This window comes from Schistocerca serialis, chromosome 4 (assembly GCF_023864345.2).
Source record: "Schistocerca serialis cubense isolate TAMUIC-IGC-003099 chromosome 4, iqSchSeri2.2, whole genome shotgun sequence".
Classification (NCBI taxonomy): Eukaryota; Metazoa; Arthropoda; class Insecta; order Orthoptera; family Acrididae; genus Schistocerca; species Schistocerca serialis.
In genome coordinates, this window is record NC_064641.1 from 826819536 (window position 1) to 826835439 (window position 15904).

Genomic DNA, 15904 nt, shown 5'->3' on the forward strand with positions numbered 1-15904 from the left:
ATTAATCTTATTTTTTGTAGTGTTAGAAATAAGCGAATCAGAAAAATTAATAACAGTTTCACTACAAACCTGTAATGATTTGTTCCTTATGTCGAAACCAACCAGGTGCACTATTAGTAGCGAGCAGACCACTGGGCATCATATTTAATTCAAATTATCAAACTGTGGAAATTCCAAATAGGAATATCACCAACATAGGAGAAGATAAGATTGCTACTTACACATTAAGTAGTAGACAGGCACAATTAAAAGACACTTACACAAAGCTTTCAGCCACAGCCTACATCCGCAAAAGAGAAAGAGAGAAACACACACCATTCATACACACAAGCAAGCACACCTCACGCACACATAAGACTGCCAACTCTGGCAGCTCAGACAGTGTTTGCGGTCACTCATTCACGCAAGCAAGCATGCCTCATGCACACATGACTGCCATCTTTGGAAGCTTAGACAGAAATGCAACTGTCACATTGACTGAAGGCACCAGTCTGAAGGGGAAGGGGAAGAAGGGATAGCAGGGTATGGGTGCAGGATTTCCTTTTCTGAACAAGGCTTTGGCCAAAAGCTAAATGTGTGTAAGACTCTTCGTTGTGCCTGTCTACGGTGAGTAGCAATCTTATCTTTTCCCTTCTATTGTTTATTTTCCGAACTGGAGTTTCCATTGTTTGAAACCACCTTTTAAGATATCCATGGCAAAAGTACTGCATTATGTAAGAAGACCTAAGACCGCGTCACAATGCCTTTTCCAAAATACTTTGCTTCACCGATAGTTGTTGAGGTACTGAAACCTGGTAAGAGAAGTGCTTCAATAATGTTAGAAGCACCTCAACTTCCATCAGTGGATCACGTAAAGCAAAACTAGAGCTAATATCTTGAAGAAGCTGAGGTGTTATTCTGAAAATGATTCAAAGGAAAATAAAGTGTTCTATTCAAAAGTTTACAAGGGGATGCTAATGATACTGAAGTCAAAATTCTGTATTATGAAGAACCTTCACATCAAGCAGGACTGTGTTTCAGTATTGCTTCGTATTACACAACATTAAATCCAAACACTGTATTAAAAGACAAACTACTGCTTTAGTTGTCATTTAAACACATCACTATGAGTGTCATAATAGGTTTAAGATGTGAGACACACATTTTATTACTGAAACTCCTGTTCATGTATCAACATACAAGCAAAAAATTAATTCATCGATATAGTGTTAATTTCTTATTCGTATATTGTCTACAAAATGTATTAAACTTGAGAGCCCATTGAAATGAAATGCTTAGAATGTATAAATATACCATCTAGCTTCATAAAATAAAGAAGAAACATGCCTGAAGAAGAGGATATGTTGAGCTTTGTAAAAATGTGCAATTTTTAACTTTTTTCCTCGATAAAGGCTGTTAGTGATGAACGTCAGTTATTCCCTCATCAATCCCTATCTACATAGGTAACCAGTATTAAATTTTTGAAGCAATTATTCTGAGTACAACTAAAAATACCTCTCCTGCAAAATACTGTAAATTGCATTTGTTGAGTTTTGTTAAAACAGTCTTCAATTATAACATCACTTGCAAATTTAATGCCATCTGCTTCCTTAATATCACTATCCCAATACCTGGAAGTGCATGTAAGAATCACTGTATCGATATAATCCATACAATGACTGGTACCAAGGAAACTTTCATGATGTGTGATGACAAGGGCCCTATGAACCAAGGTACAAATGTTTCCCTTCATGCTGGGCCAGTTGGTGACAACTATCAGCCTGAAGTGTGACTTTGATTCCTATAAAATGGCATGGCCCAGAGTACCATCAAACTTTGTTCTTGACCAATACATTTAGGACAGGAAGACAGCCATCCTTTTACAACTCCATCATGAAACAATTATTTGGGTGGACTGAATTAAAATGTCCTAAAAAGCTGTTTAAATTCTCACTTCCATAAGGCCAACTAACAAAAGTATTATTTGCATATTTAAAAAGGTATGCGGGTATCAATGCCACTGACTCCAGGGCCTGTTCCTCTAAACCTTCCGTAAAAAAGGTTAGTAACATTAAGTGACAAAGGACTACCCATTGCAATTCCACATGCCTGTTCACAGAACTGGTCATTGACTAAAAAGTAAGTGAGAGCCAATACTTTTTAAAAAAAAAAATAGGTTAGTTAATTCAGCATCAAACCTAATCTCTATCAATCAGAACAAATTAGACTGAGAAAAGCAAGTGAAGTTAGAGTCCACATTAAACTTACTAAAATAGAAAAATCATCTTTAGAAAAGAAAGGAAAACACACACACACACACACACACACACACACACACACACACACAACTGCAATCTCTGACCACCCTAGCCAGACTGCAACTGTTGCACTGACAATCAGGAGTGGGGCACAGAAGTGGATGCGGTATGGGGTGGAGGGAGAGAACACTGTCTGCTGAAGCAAGCAGGACCTTACACAGCGTCATGAGTCTTTGTGGCAAAGGAGGGACAGGAAACGGAAAGCATAAAGGAGAGGATCAAAGAGAAAAAAAGACTGGTGGAAACAGTGACAAATAACAGCACACAACGAGGGTGAGTGGGATGCAAATTGGGAGGAGGTCACAGGAAAGGGGATCAAGAAGGGGGGGGGGGGGGGGGGGGAGTGAGTTCTGTTAGGTGTAGGGACACTAGGTTATCGTAGGTTTATGCAGGGATAATTTTAGGAGCAGAGAATGTATTGTAGGGAGAACTCCCACCTGCACAGTTCAGAAAAGCTGGTGGCAGGAGGGAGGATCCAGACATTCTGAATTATGAGCAGCCACTGAATCATGCATGTTATGTCCAGCTGCCTGATGTGCCTAGGTAGTCCACTCTGCTCTCTGCTGCAGTTCAGCAGTAGACATTCATCCTGGTGGACAGCTGATTCATAGTCATACCAATATGAAAAGCTGTTCAATGATTGCAACAGACCTAGTATATGACATAGGTGCTTTCACAAGTGACCCAGACTCTGACAGGATAAGATAAGCCTGTGCAAGACCACAATAGAAAGTCCTGGGTCACTGGATTGGGCAGGTCTTGTACTTAGGTCTTCCACATGCATATTATTCCTGTGGCAAGGGGGCTGGGATTGCGAGTGGAATATGGATGGACTATGATATTGTGGTGGTTGGGCTGGTGACGGAACACCACTTTATGAGGGATGAGAATGATCTTGGGTAGGATATCCCTCGTTTCAAGGCATGATGATAGATAATCAGAGCCCTGACGAAGGATGTGGTTCAGTTGTTCCAGTCTGAGGTAGCAGTGTGTAACAAAGGAAGCACTCCTTCATAACTGAATGTTGGGGGTGGTGGGAAGATTAAGGGCGTGTGTGTGGTTGTGGGGGGGGGGGGGGGGGGGGTTGTGGCACAGGAAATCTGCTTGATCTGCTTGTGGAGTAGGTCTAGGGGATGACACCTGCCTGCCTGTGGAGGTCTTAAGAGACCTTCACCATACTGGACAAAGACATTCTTGTCACTGAGGGTACACAGCCCCCATGTGGCAGGCTGTATGAGATATATTTTTTTCTGTGGAAGGGATGGCTGTTGTCTAAATGCAGGCAATGTTGGTGGTTGGTGGGTTTAATGTGGACAGAGAAATGGATAGAGCCAGCAGAGAGGAGGTGGAGACACCCAGGAATGTGGCATGCTGAGTTGAGAAGGACCAGGAGAAACAGATGGGTGAGAAGGTGTTGCAAATATGTAGGAATGAGGCTGCGGTGTATTGGCCATAAGTCAAGATCTTGAAGATGATATCAATCAACCAGAACCACATCAGGGTTTGGGGTTCTTGGAGGCTAGTAAGGTTACCTCTACATGGCCCATAAACAGGTTGACATAGGAGGTTAGCATGTGGGTGCCTGTCATTGTGCCACAGATTTGTTTGCACACCTTCCCTTCAAAGGAGAAGTATCTGCATATTAGGATGAAGTCAGTAATATGTATGTGGAATGTGGTAGTGGGTTTGAAATCTGAAGGATGCTGGGAGAAGTGGTGTTCGATAGTGACAACACCATAGGTTTGAGGAATGTAGGTGTGTAGGGAAGTGGAGTCAAGAGTGACTAGTAGGATTCCAGGAGGTAAAGAGGGTGGTGATGTAGAATCTGTGAAGGAACTTCTTGGTACCTTTAATGTGGAAGGCTAGATCTTTGCCAAATGCTTGGAGTTGTTGGTCAGTGATGGCCAAAATTCTTTCAGTGGAGGCACAATTACTAGCTAAAATGGGGAGTCCAGAATTGCTAGGTTTGTGGATTTTGGGGAGCATGCAGAAGGTGGGTGTCATAGGGGTGAGGAGGAAAATAGGTTCAGGAGAGAGTTTTTGGGAAGGGTGTGAGGCTTTCAGCAGGGACTTCTGGAATGGGATCACTCTGGCAGAGTTCATTGGTGGAGAGGTCATACAACTGGAAGAGGCCATCCGCCAGGTGGTCACTTCGTAGCAACAGTGGTGGAACCTTTGTCCGCAGGTACGATCTGTTTTGAGGCTGTGTATGGCTGTCATTTCTTCTGCTGGTGTCCTTGGGAAGGGAACTGGGGAAGAATGGTGAGATCAAGTTGGAGGTAAGGAATTCCTGGAATGTGACCAGTGGGTGGTTAGGTGGCGGGGGTTCACGTTTGGCTGGTGATATGAAATGGGAGAAGCAGAGTTCAATTTTGGGATTAGGTTGGCTATGGTTGGAAGGACTGGTGGTAAAGAAGTCTGTCCACTGCAGGGATCGGGATGAGGGTAGTTGGTCTCTGACAAATTCATTACGGTTAAATTTGGGTGTAGGGCTGAAGGTGAGGCCTTTGGATGGGACTAAACCTTTGGTGGGGCTGAAGATTTAGGTGGAAAGGTAAACAGTGTTCCGGGATTGTTTTGGCACTTGATTTAGTGGAGTATTGGTAGGTAGTTTTGGACGTACTGTTTGCTGAAAAAGTCACCTAGGCAGCAATGGGTGCGATGAGGGGTTGACAAGGAGGAATACTGTGGGTAGGATAGGTGTTGGAAGGTGGTGTCCAAGGTGGCAGTAGGAAGCCAGAAGGTTGGATAACTTATGGAGGTGGTGTCTGGAATGCTCTTCCGGATGCTGAAGAGCGAGGGATTCAGTTTTAAGAGATGTGATGTATGCAGTAGGGATTTCACAGTAGCAGTATCTTACGGATGGAGCACAGGTGGTTTTGGTATGCCTGTTACATGAAAAATTGTTGCTTCAGTACCAGGTTTGTGAGGCACAGGAACTGGCAGAATGTGAAAATGAAAAGGTCACTGTGAAAGGAGTGATGGAATCCAGTGAAAGAAATTTTTATGGTTAGTCCAGTGGTGTGGGAGGGGGGAGGAATTCTAGGGTTTATACGAGATGTGGGACTGGGTTTTAGCCAGGGAAAGGGATACATTTCTGAACTGATGCAGAAAGATAGAGCAGGGGTCCATTGCAGCATGGATGTCATTGGAGAAACAGGAAGTGATATTCGTAACAGGCAAATTAATGTGTTAATTGGTTGTGAGGGGAACTAGATAACAGAAAAAGAAGCGTAAAAACAGATACTGACACACAGCAATACACACAAATACATAAAATTCTTAAAAGTAAGCATGAATATGTAAAAATATGCACATTCAATTACATAAAAATGTACAAAAATGCGGGGAAAAAAATGGAACGAATGAAGTATGGGAATAGGCATGTGTTGAGACACACGCATAGAGAGGGGCGTGGTGGGAGGAAGGGGGTTGGTTAAGTTAAGGTTCACAAGTGTGTGTGGTACAGGAAGGTGTGGAAAATACAAAAAAGCACCACAAACTGATATTCATACAGATATCAACAGAAGATGCAAAACTGCAAACTTTGGTGGGCAATGAGTGAATGAGTGATGTTGCAACACAATTTCACTGTGCAGTTCGCAAGGACAAAATAGGGGACTTGGCAATATCAGGGCATAAATTCTTTGCAAATTTTATTCCGTGCACTCAGTTGGACAGTAACTAACCATCACATACAGGTGTGTGAACAATATACACTTATGTCAGGATATACACTTATGTCAGGATATACACTTATGTCAGGATATACACTTATGTCAGGATTTGAGAAACAGGGTTTACTTTGTCCAAAGAAGCCAGTTGTTGTAATGGGTGAATCACTCGACATTTGAATAGGACTAACGCCACTATTCATTTGAATAGGAGTGACGACACTATTCGATGATGTTAGCAGGAATGGATGAACCATGCTCTCCAGCACCCGCTAGAGCATTCCAGACACCATCTCTATAAGTTATCCAACCTGCCGACTTCCTAGTGGCACCTTCGGTCATCACTATAAAACCTATGTCTCAACCAGAGAGTTCCTCCTCTTCAACCCCTCATAGCACCTTGGCACTGCCTAGGCGACCTTTTCAATTTACAATACCCCCAAAACTACCTACCAGTACCCACTAAATCAAGTGCTGGAACATTGTTTTTATCCTTTCCACATAAATCCTCAGCTCCACCAAAGTTTCAGTCCTATCTAAAGGCATCACCTTCAGTCCTACACCCAAATTTAACCATGGTTGATTTGTCAGAGATCTACTCTCCTCCTACCAATTGCTGTGATGGAAAGACTTCTTTACCATCAGTCCCTCCAACCACAGCCAACCTAATCCCAATATTGAACACTGCTTCTCCCAGTTCATACCACCAGCCAAACAAGATCCTCCCCACCTAACCACCCCCTGGTCACAAACCAGGAATTTCTTACCTCCATCTTGGCCTCAATTCTTCCACAGTTCCCTTCCCAAGAAGACCAATCTTTCAGCAGAAGAAATGATAGCTATACACAGCCTCAAAACACATCCTACCTGCAGACAACAGCTCCACCACTGTTGCTACAATGTGACTACCTGTCAGATGGCCTCTGCCAATTGTCTGACCCGTCCACCAATAAACTCTGCCAAAGTGATCCCATCCCAGAAGTCCAACACAACTTCCAATCCCTGCTGACAGCCTCAGGCCCTTCCCGCAAACTCTCCCCTGAATCTATTTTCCTCCTCATCCCTATGGCATGCAGCACACCCATATTCTACATGCTCCCCAAAATTCACAAACCTAACAATCCTGGACATCTCATCATATTCAGTTATAGTACCCCCACTGAAAGAATTTCGGCCTTCACTGACTAACATCTCCAACCAATTGCCTCTTATTTCAAATGTACCACAGAATATTCACCATCACCACACCTTTCTGTACCTCCTGGATCCCCAATTGTCATTGTTGCGACCAGGTTAAATAACCAGGTTAAATAAATCAATCAATAAATAAAAATAAATAAATAAATTTCCCTCTACACACACATCCCTCATGCCCATGGTCTTGCCGCTATTGAACACTATCTCTCACAATGTCCTTCAAACTCCAGACCCACTACCTCATTCCTCCAACACCTTAATAACTTTAACCTAACAACCAATTAGTTTGTATTTGAAGGGAAGGTGTACAAACAAATCCACAGCACAGTCATGGGGACCCGCATGACACCCTCCTGCACCAACTTGTTTGTGGGCCATCTAGAGGAAACCTTACTAGCCTCCTTAAATCTCAATACAATGGTATGGTTCAGGTTCACTGATATCTTCATGATATGGACTCATGCCCAAGACACCCTACTCTCATTCCTTCACAACCTCAACACCTTCTCCCTCATCTGCTTCACCTGGTCCTCGTCTAACCAGTGTGCCACCTTCTTGGGCATTCACCTCCTACTCTCTGATGGTTCCACACACACACACACACACACACACACACACACACACACACACACCTCTGTCCACATTAAACCCACCAACAGTACCCACACTTAGATAGCTGCCATCCCTTCCACACCAAAAAATTCCTCCCATACAACCTGCCACCTGCAGAAGATCTATCTGCAGTGACAAGAACACCCTTGTTCAGTATGCTGAAGGTCTCACAAAGTCCTTCACAGACAGGCACTACCCCCAGACCTATTCCACAAACAGATTTCCCATGCCACATCTCCATACAGCCCCAATCGTTCCCTCACTCCCACAAACCAGCTACAAAGGAGCACCTCTTTTGTTACCCAATCCACCCAAGGGAACAAAACTGAAAAACATCCTTTGCCTGAGCTTTGATTATCTATCATCAGGCTCTGAAAAGAGAGACAGTCTTTTCTTTGTGTCTGTGTGCACCTGAATGTGTCATGTTTATGGTGAGTAGCAACTTACACTTTTCATAATTGTTACTGAAATATCACTTATTTAAATGCAATCCCTCTCACTGATGGAAAGTGATCTCTCAGCTATCACCGACTCTCTTTCACTGCTCTGTGTAAATGCTTCCTATATCTGCTCTCGCACGACTCTCAGCCACTTACAGAAAGTATTCTTAAGTAAGAGTGAGACAATAACAATTACTGAAAATTTGTCTTGTGTGTAAACAATTCTGCAAATACTATCTGATCATACCAAAAAAACTCACAGGTATCCAATCCCTTAAGACTCTTGATAGTCCCTTGCGACAAAGAATTTTTCTTCAGGAGGTTACATCACCCAGTTACATTCCCAAGTTGTGTGGACAATAGTGTTGTCAATAGGAATGTTGTAACTCAGAAGACAGTAGCAACATGTCGGAAGACATGCAGATGATCAATGATTGGTGCAGGGACTGGCAGTTAAACCTGAACATAAATAAATAATGTTCCGAGTATAAATAGATACGCAAGTCCATTATTGTTTAGTTACATTATTAGCAGCAACTTAAGAAGGACCTCAAGTGGAATAAACACATGAAACTAATTATAGGAAAAGTAGATACAAGGCTGAGATTCATTTGAAAATTTTTAAGGTAAAGTAATAACTCCACAAAAGAAATAACTTATAAAACATTTGTAATACCTATAATTGAGTACTGCTTGGTCAGATCCCTTAGCAGTTTGGATTAATAAAAGATATATAAGAGATATAATTATGAGCATCATGTTTACCAACAGAATCATTTAGTGAGTGTGAGAGTCTTACTGACAGAACCACTTAATGAGTATGAGAGTCTTAAGGTGATGCATAGTGAAACCGACTGGTCTGGTGGCAGACAATGCAAGACAAATGTTATTTACTATGAAGAGGGGTCACTGTCAAATGTCCAGAAAATTATGTTTCAAGAAGAGGCAGGAATCATATTATTTCCTCCAACATATGGCTCACAAACAGACCAGGAGAAGAAAATCAGACATTAGAACTCATACACAGGTTTATCGGCATTTGTCCTTCTTACACACCATACACAAATGGTACGGGGAAGGAGGAAAATTATAGTGGTGCCAGAACATTCTCCATCACATGGCATAAGGTGGCTTGTGGTATACAGATGAAGGTAGACTAAAAAAAAAAATCCAAATTAGAAACAGACAAGAGAGGCAAAGTACAATCTTCACCACATCCATGTGATCATTGTAAAATTTCACTGCTGTTTTACGACATTAAGGGCACTATTAAGCCATTTAGTACCAACATTTCATACTAAGTCAGAAAGTAGATCTTAAACTTTGATAAGTCATAAAATTTAACGATTTGGAAACAGCTGCACTGTTCTGAAGACAAATTGCTTGTTGCTTTGGCTAAGCTTTATATTTAGGGCAAAAAAAGAACTTGAACCACAGTCTGCACTGAAAGAAAATTAGCAAGAAATCACCGTGATGACCAGTATTGCAGAGAATCTGAAACAGCTGCCTAGTCAGAAGGAGGAGCAGGGAGAGTCCCTTTGAGACTAATTCCTCTTACTGAGAGAGATGCCTTATGGTGATTCTGATGACAATGTGCTATTCTAGAACATGATAAATGTACTCAAGGATGATACACGAACAAAATTTCTACTACATGGCATGGGAAGCGGTAACAGGTGCTTCAACTTTAACAACTTCTGTAATAATTCAACTGAATACTGTAACGAAAAGAGGCAGAATCTGAAGTGACAATAAATATTAACAAAGAGCATTGAAATTTAAACTTAAAAACATCCCACAAGGTAACAAAGAATTGTAAAAGTCAATTTTATTATAGCAAGAGAGTTACAAAGCAAAGAGTGCTCTGAATTGCACAAGACAAATGTGATTTTGGTAGGTCTTGGTAACAACTTTGTACTACCCCACAATCCCTGCCGAGTAAGTGATAACTATGAGGATCCCAGAATGACAAGAAATGCCGAATAAATCAATCCTCTCCCTAAATGTTCATCATTCAAGTCAGATGGTTCTCAGAACTGACAATTGTAAGCTTCAGACATCAATGAGACAAATGGTGTGACAGAGAATCCAGAAACTGCAGATTTGCCAGAAGCAAAAGAGAAATCTTTTGCCTCTGTATGACCATAGAATACAGACAAACAGTTTGGCTCAAATGGCTCTGAGCACTATGGGACTTAACATCTGTGGTCATCAGTCCCCTAGAAATTAGAACTACTTAAACCTAACTAACCTAAGGACATCACACACATCCATGCCCCAGGCAGGATTCGAACCTGCGACCGTAGCAGTCGCGCGGCTCCGGACTGAGCGCCTAGAACCGCTACACCATCGCGGCCGGCAGACAAACAGTTTCTTTGGACTATTTATTAATATGGTCTGTTATCCTTTTAATAACAATAACATGAAATCTGGAACTTGCTAAATTGCTTCATTAATGAACCCACTATTAATCAGATTTGACATTCAGGGTATTGCACCACAATTATAAAAGAATGTAGTGAACAAAAACCAGTGCAGCCATGATTATCATCCAGAATAAAATTCTATAAACCTACAAAATGTGGTTTAACAAGACAGGAAAAATATCTAAATTAAATACTAGAAAAAGAAGAGTCAGAAGCACGTCAAATTATATTCAGAAGCCAAACCTCAAATCAGATGATCCACCAACAGTTTTAGTAAGGAGGTTGGCCCATATGAAGAGTGCTTCATTTTGTTTTTCTTCTTTCCTTTCATAAAAAACACACACACTTACAGCAACAGGCAAATTTCTTTTGTTGGTCAAAAAGGTGATTATTTTAAAATTTTAGTTACTCCAGTCTATTCTCCTCTATGCATAAAGATAACACTAGACCAACTTTCATCAAACACAGTTTTCCCTTCAGGAATTCATGTGAAAGAGAGAGAAAGATGAAGATACTTGAACGAAGCATGCACCGAAAAGAGAATGGATAACTTGGAAATCAAAGGTCAATACATTAATGAATGCATTTTCCCCTGCTCCGATTTTTTCTTCCAAGCCATATGCTCTCAAAAATCTGATTCAGGGTTGTATTTCAGTAGTGCTGCATCTGTGTGACTACAGTAATTTTATCTCTACCATCATTACATTTTTTACCATCAAACTGAAAGAACAGCACTTCAGTTTACACTTAGCTGGTACTCACTGCACCTATCATTAATATAAATGGACATTAAAAATTCCTTACTCTTCAATTTCTCGCAGCATATCTGGTAACCGGTCATCAGCATGTCCAGCTCTCACTTGCATGACTTCTTCCTTAAGTCGCAAATAAGCAGCTCTCTTCTCCTGCATCATTAGTTTAAGCTCTTCAATGCGCTCTGTTAAAACAAACATCCATACAATGTGACAAGTTTCTGTTTTATACAATTTCAAACTATTATGAATAGTGATAAATATGTGAAACACATTATAATATGTACAACCAGTGCTCTTTTTAGGTTTGTAACAATTACAAATGAGTCTGAAATAACTGCATTCTGGAATACACAAGAGAAGGCAACCTAAATGTGATTCTTGAAGTCTTCCTGTAATACAGAGCATTCCATCTTCTTGTAAGTGTGCATCCAGGACATCACTACTTTCCTCATGTCTGAGCACATACAGCTTGTACACCTAAGTCAACATACTTGCCACAATGCTTGCTTTACAGAAAACAAATGATGTAATGTAATCATATAATGACGTTCCTGATGCACACCCAAGAAACTGGCGGAATTCAAATAACCACAACACTTTTTTGTTAGGTGGGCCAAACTTACATGTTGTTGTCCCATGACTAACATCCATATTTTTAATCAAACTGTGAATATGTATATTATTTAATTATATTATTTAAATACAAAGCATATGAGAAATCTGAAATGGCAACCTCATGGGGAGAATCACTTTAGTTGGTGAAGTGGAGACCGTCTATGCTCACATTAACTAACCAACTTTCACTGTCCAACACGACAGAGCAGGCCAAGTGAACTTAAGGCCAATAAGGTGACCTGAAGGCACGTTCAGCATCCTGAACACTTTCACAAGCCCTCTTGTTGAGGGACACAAGTAAAGACATGACACACTTTCTCTGTCAAGATACCCACAGAAACAAAACTGCCATATGCCCAGAATAGTGTTACCTATTTATTTTAATTACTACACAGTTTTCTTGGAAAATAAAGTAGTGCTTGGGCTGTAAAAGTTTGCCACCATTAGGTATAGATTTTGCATGTTGTTGTTTTCCATGAAGACTGGTTGATGCAGCTCTCCACAACAGTGTATTCTAAGAAAGTCTCTTCATCTCTAGACAACTGCAACAACCTGCATCCACCTTAACTTGCTGGCTGTAGTCAGGTCTGCTTTCCTCTACAATTTTAACACCCCCCCCCCATTTCCCTCAATTACCAAATTAATTATTCATTGATTTCTCATGACATGCACTAACAACTTAGACCTTCTTTTAGTCAAATTATGCCGAAAAGCTGATTTCTCTCCAGTCTGGTTAAGTACTTCATTAGTTAATCTATTTAAACATTTATTTTCAGTAGTTTTTTCTACTAGCATATTTTCCACCTGTCTATAGTGTTTATTATCCATGTTTTACTCCCACATAAGGCTACAATCCAGACAAATACTTTCAATAAGGATTACCTAATATTTAAATTTATAATTTATTAACAAACTGTTCTTTTTCAGGAATTCTTTTCCTGCTACTGGCAGTCTGCATTTTATATACTCTTTACTTCAGCCATCATCAGTTACTTTGCTGCCCAAACAGCAAAACGCACAAACTAGTTCTAATGTCTCATTTCCTAATTTAATTTCCTTAGCATCACTTGATTTCAGTATTTTGGTTTTATTTTTGCTGATGTTCAACTTATAACCTCTTTTCAAGACACTGTCCATCCCGTTCAACTAATCTATGTCTCTGTCTCTGACAGAAAAAGAGTGTCATTGGCAAACCTCTGTGTTTATTTCTTCTCCCTAAACTATAATTCCCCCTGGTTTTCTTTAATGCTTGCTCTATGTACAGACTGAATAATACTGAGGATAGGTTGCAGCCCTTTCGCACATCCTTCTCAAACTAGTCCCTCCCTTTCATGTCCGTTGACTCTTGTTAACTGCAGTCTGGTACAGATTTTTTACATGTTTTTCAGTGACAGAAGATAGACTAGAAAGGATTGTAAAATCAACAATGGCCTAAGAGGGCTACATAAACCTCATCCACTTTATTAAATGAAGCAAAATACAGTGCAAAAAAGGAATGTTAGCTCAATAAACACCCACATGTCCAACCACACACCAGCAGAATCAAGTGACATTCATTTCAGGTTATCACACTTCGCTGTCAATGCCGCAAGCCTTCCATCTTCAGATGGGGATGAGGGCTGAACAAAGCTGGGCCCTATCTATCGCTAACTTCACTGGTCACTGATGGGAAAACTGTTTTTGCTCTTGGATGCTTATAATAGCGGCTTGATAGCCAAGTGGCTAAGACAAAGGGCCAGGCTGATTACCCAGAAAAAATTGACAAATTAGGTGAAAAAAAAAATTGTCTGTCCTTAATGTAGAAGGTGAATTGTGTATCCTATTGTTAACTGAAACTACAGGCAGACTTTCTAAAAAAAATGGTAACTTAAATAGTACAATACCCTCAGTTAACACTCAACTGGAAACCACGAAGAGTTCCACAAAGGAGAACGTTGTAATACACAGAGAGCGTCCAAAAAACATTTCTGGTTGCAAAGAGGAAGCTCACCTGTCAGCTAGTCACTTTCCTCTAACACATTACTGGTCTCATCAAGAGAAACAGAGTTGTTCATAGGATGGTGCTAAACAAACATAATGCACAAGACAACAACAGCCTTACACTTCTGACAAATCCATAAGCCTATCTCCAGTTTTCAATGTAGAATGTCACATAGCATGCAAATGGAGTCTTTCAAGAAATAAAGAACTTGATATAGAATACAAAGCATATAAGTATAACCATTCACTGTATAGAGGAGACATTTGACCAATAGATAAGGTAATTCAACTGAACACACACTAATATGTACAGGTTGTATCACAATCAATGGCATAAATGCATGTAGTTGGAAGTACACAATACCAGAAGCAAAAAAAGTCTAGCAAACATGGTATCTAAATATATACCTTAGGAACTATGAGCAATTCTTCATCTTTGACACTATAAAACAAACCTCTTCTACTGTAAGCTCTTTGCTTTCATTATTTTGGGAGGAGGTAGTATGGACCAAAACAAAACAAAACACAAAACAAAAAAACAAAACAAAACAAAAAATCTAGTAAATGTGGGTTCTAAAATGCATACCTTAAGAGCTATGAGCACTTGTTTGATAGATAATGTTTGTTTCACAGTATCAAAGATGAAGAAGTACTTATTGTTCTTAAGGTATGCCTTTTATAATCCTAGTTTACTGGACTTTTTTTGCTTTTAGTATTGCGAACTTTCAGCTACATAAGTTTCCATCACTAATCACGATATATCTCATTATTTCATCCTGGATTTTCCATTGTCTGCACTCACCTGTACATATAGTAATGAAAATCAATACAAAGGCAGGGTTTCTACAAAAGTAATAGTACAATGTTGGTTGGTTGGGTGGTTTAAAGGCGGGAGAAGGGACCAAACTACGAGGTCATCGGTCCCTTTTACCTAATAAAACAATGCCACAAGTGTGAGAATAAAATGGACGAAACATATAACACAAAACAGAAAGAAAGGAAAAGCCACAAGAATAAAGGGAAGGCAACAAACACTATAAGGAACAAAAGAGGACAAGAAAACAACAGAGACGCTAGAAACAGAAGAGAGGAAACATGAAAGCAGATTACAATGGCTGGCCAACCACGAGAATAAAAAGGGAAGGCCAGCCACTCTGCAACACATTAAAACCTCCAACCTAAAAGCACTAGGGTGGAGGACACAGAGGGACAAAGGCCATGTGCTAAAACCTACATAGAAGTATGACACCCACTCTCACAGATGAAACATAAAACTAAAGCTGCTGTGAAGGCATTGTCACCCAACGCCAAAGGCAGGGTGCTGGGAAAGTTAAACGTATGCCGCAGAGCTGCTAAAAGTGGGCAGTCCAGCATGAGGTGGACGACTGTTATTTGGGAGCCACAGCGACACTGAGGTGGGTCCTCGCGACGGAGTAGGTAACCATGCGTTAGCCACGTATGGCCAATGCAGAGCTGGCAGAGGACAACTGATTCCCTGCGAGAGGCCTGCATGGAAGACTTCCACACATTCACAGTCTCCTTAATGACACGCAGTTTGCTGTGCATGCTGTTATGCCATTCCCTCTCCCAAAGCTGGAAAACCCTGCAGTGTAAGACAGAATGCAGTCAGCTTTGGAGATGCCTATCTCCAGAAGCAGTTTCCGTGTCGCCTGTTTGGCCAGTCTGTCGGCAAGTTTGTTGCCGGGGATTCCGATGTTTCTGGGGTCGGCACAAACAGCACGGAATGGCAAAACTGTTCCAGGACATAGATGGACTCCTGAATCGACGCTACCAGAGGGTGGTGAGGGTAGCACTGGTCCATTGCTTGTAGGTTGCTCAATGAATCGGTATACTGGAGAAACGACTCACCAGGGCGTGAGCGGACGTACTCAAGAGCACGAGATATGG

At 40.9% G+C, this 15904-nt stretch overlaps 1 protein-coding gene across 4 annotated transcripts in view; it reads right to left on the bottom strand.

Moving 5' to 3' along the window:
* LOC126473427 (bromodomain-containing protein 8) overlaps window positions 1-15904 on the bottom strand; it is a 270271-nt gene that overhangs the window by 217598 nt on the left and 36769 nt on the right. For all 4 annotated transcript variants that reach the window (XM_050100466.1, XM_050100467.1, XM_050100465.1 and 1 more), the window contains exon 4: window positions 11451-11583. In XM_050100466.1, the coding sequence (XP_049956423.1) occupies window positions 11451-11583 (133 nt within the window). The remainder of the gene's footprint in view (window positions 1-11450; window positions 11584-15904) is intronic.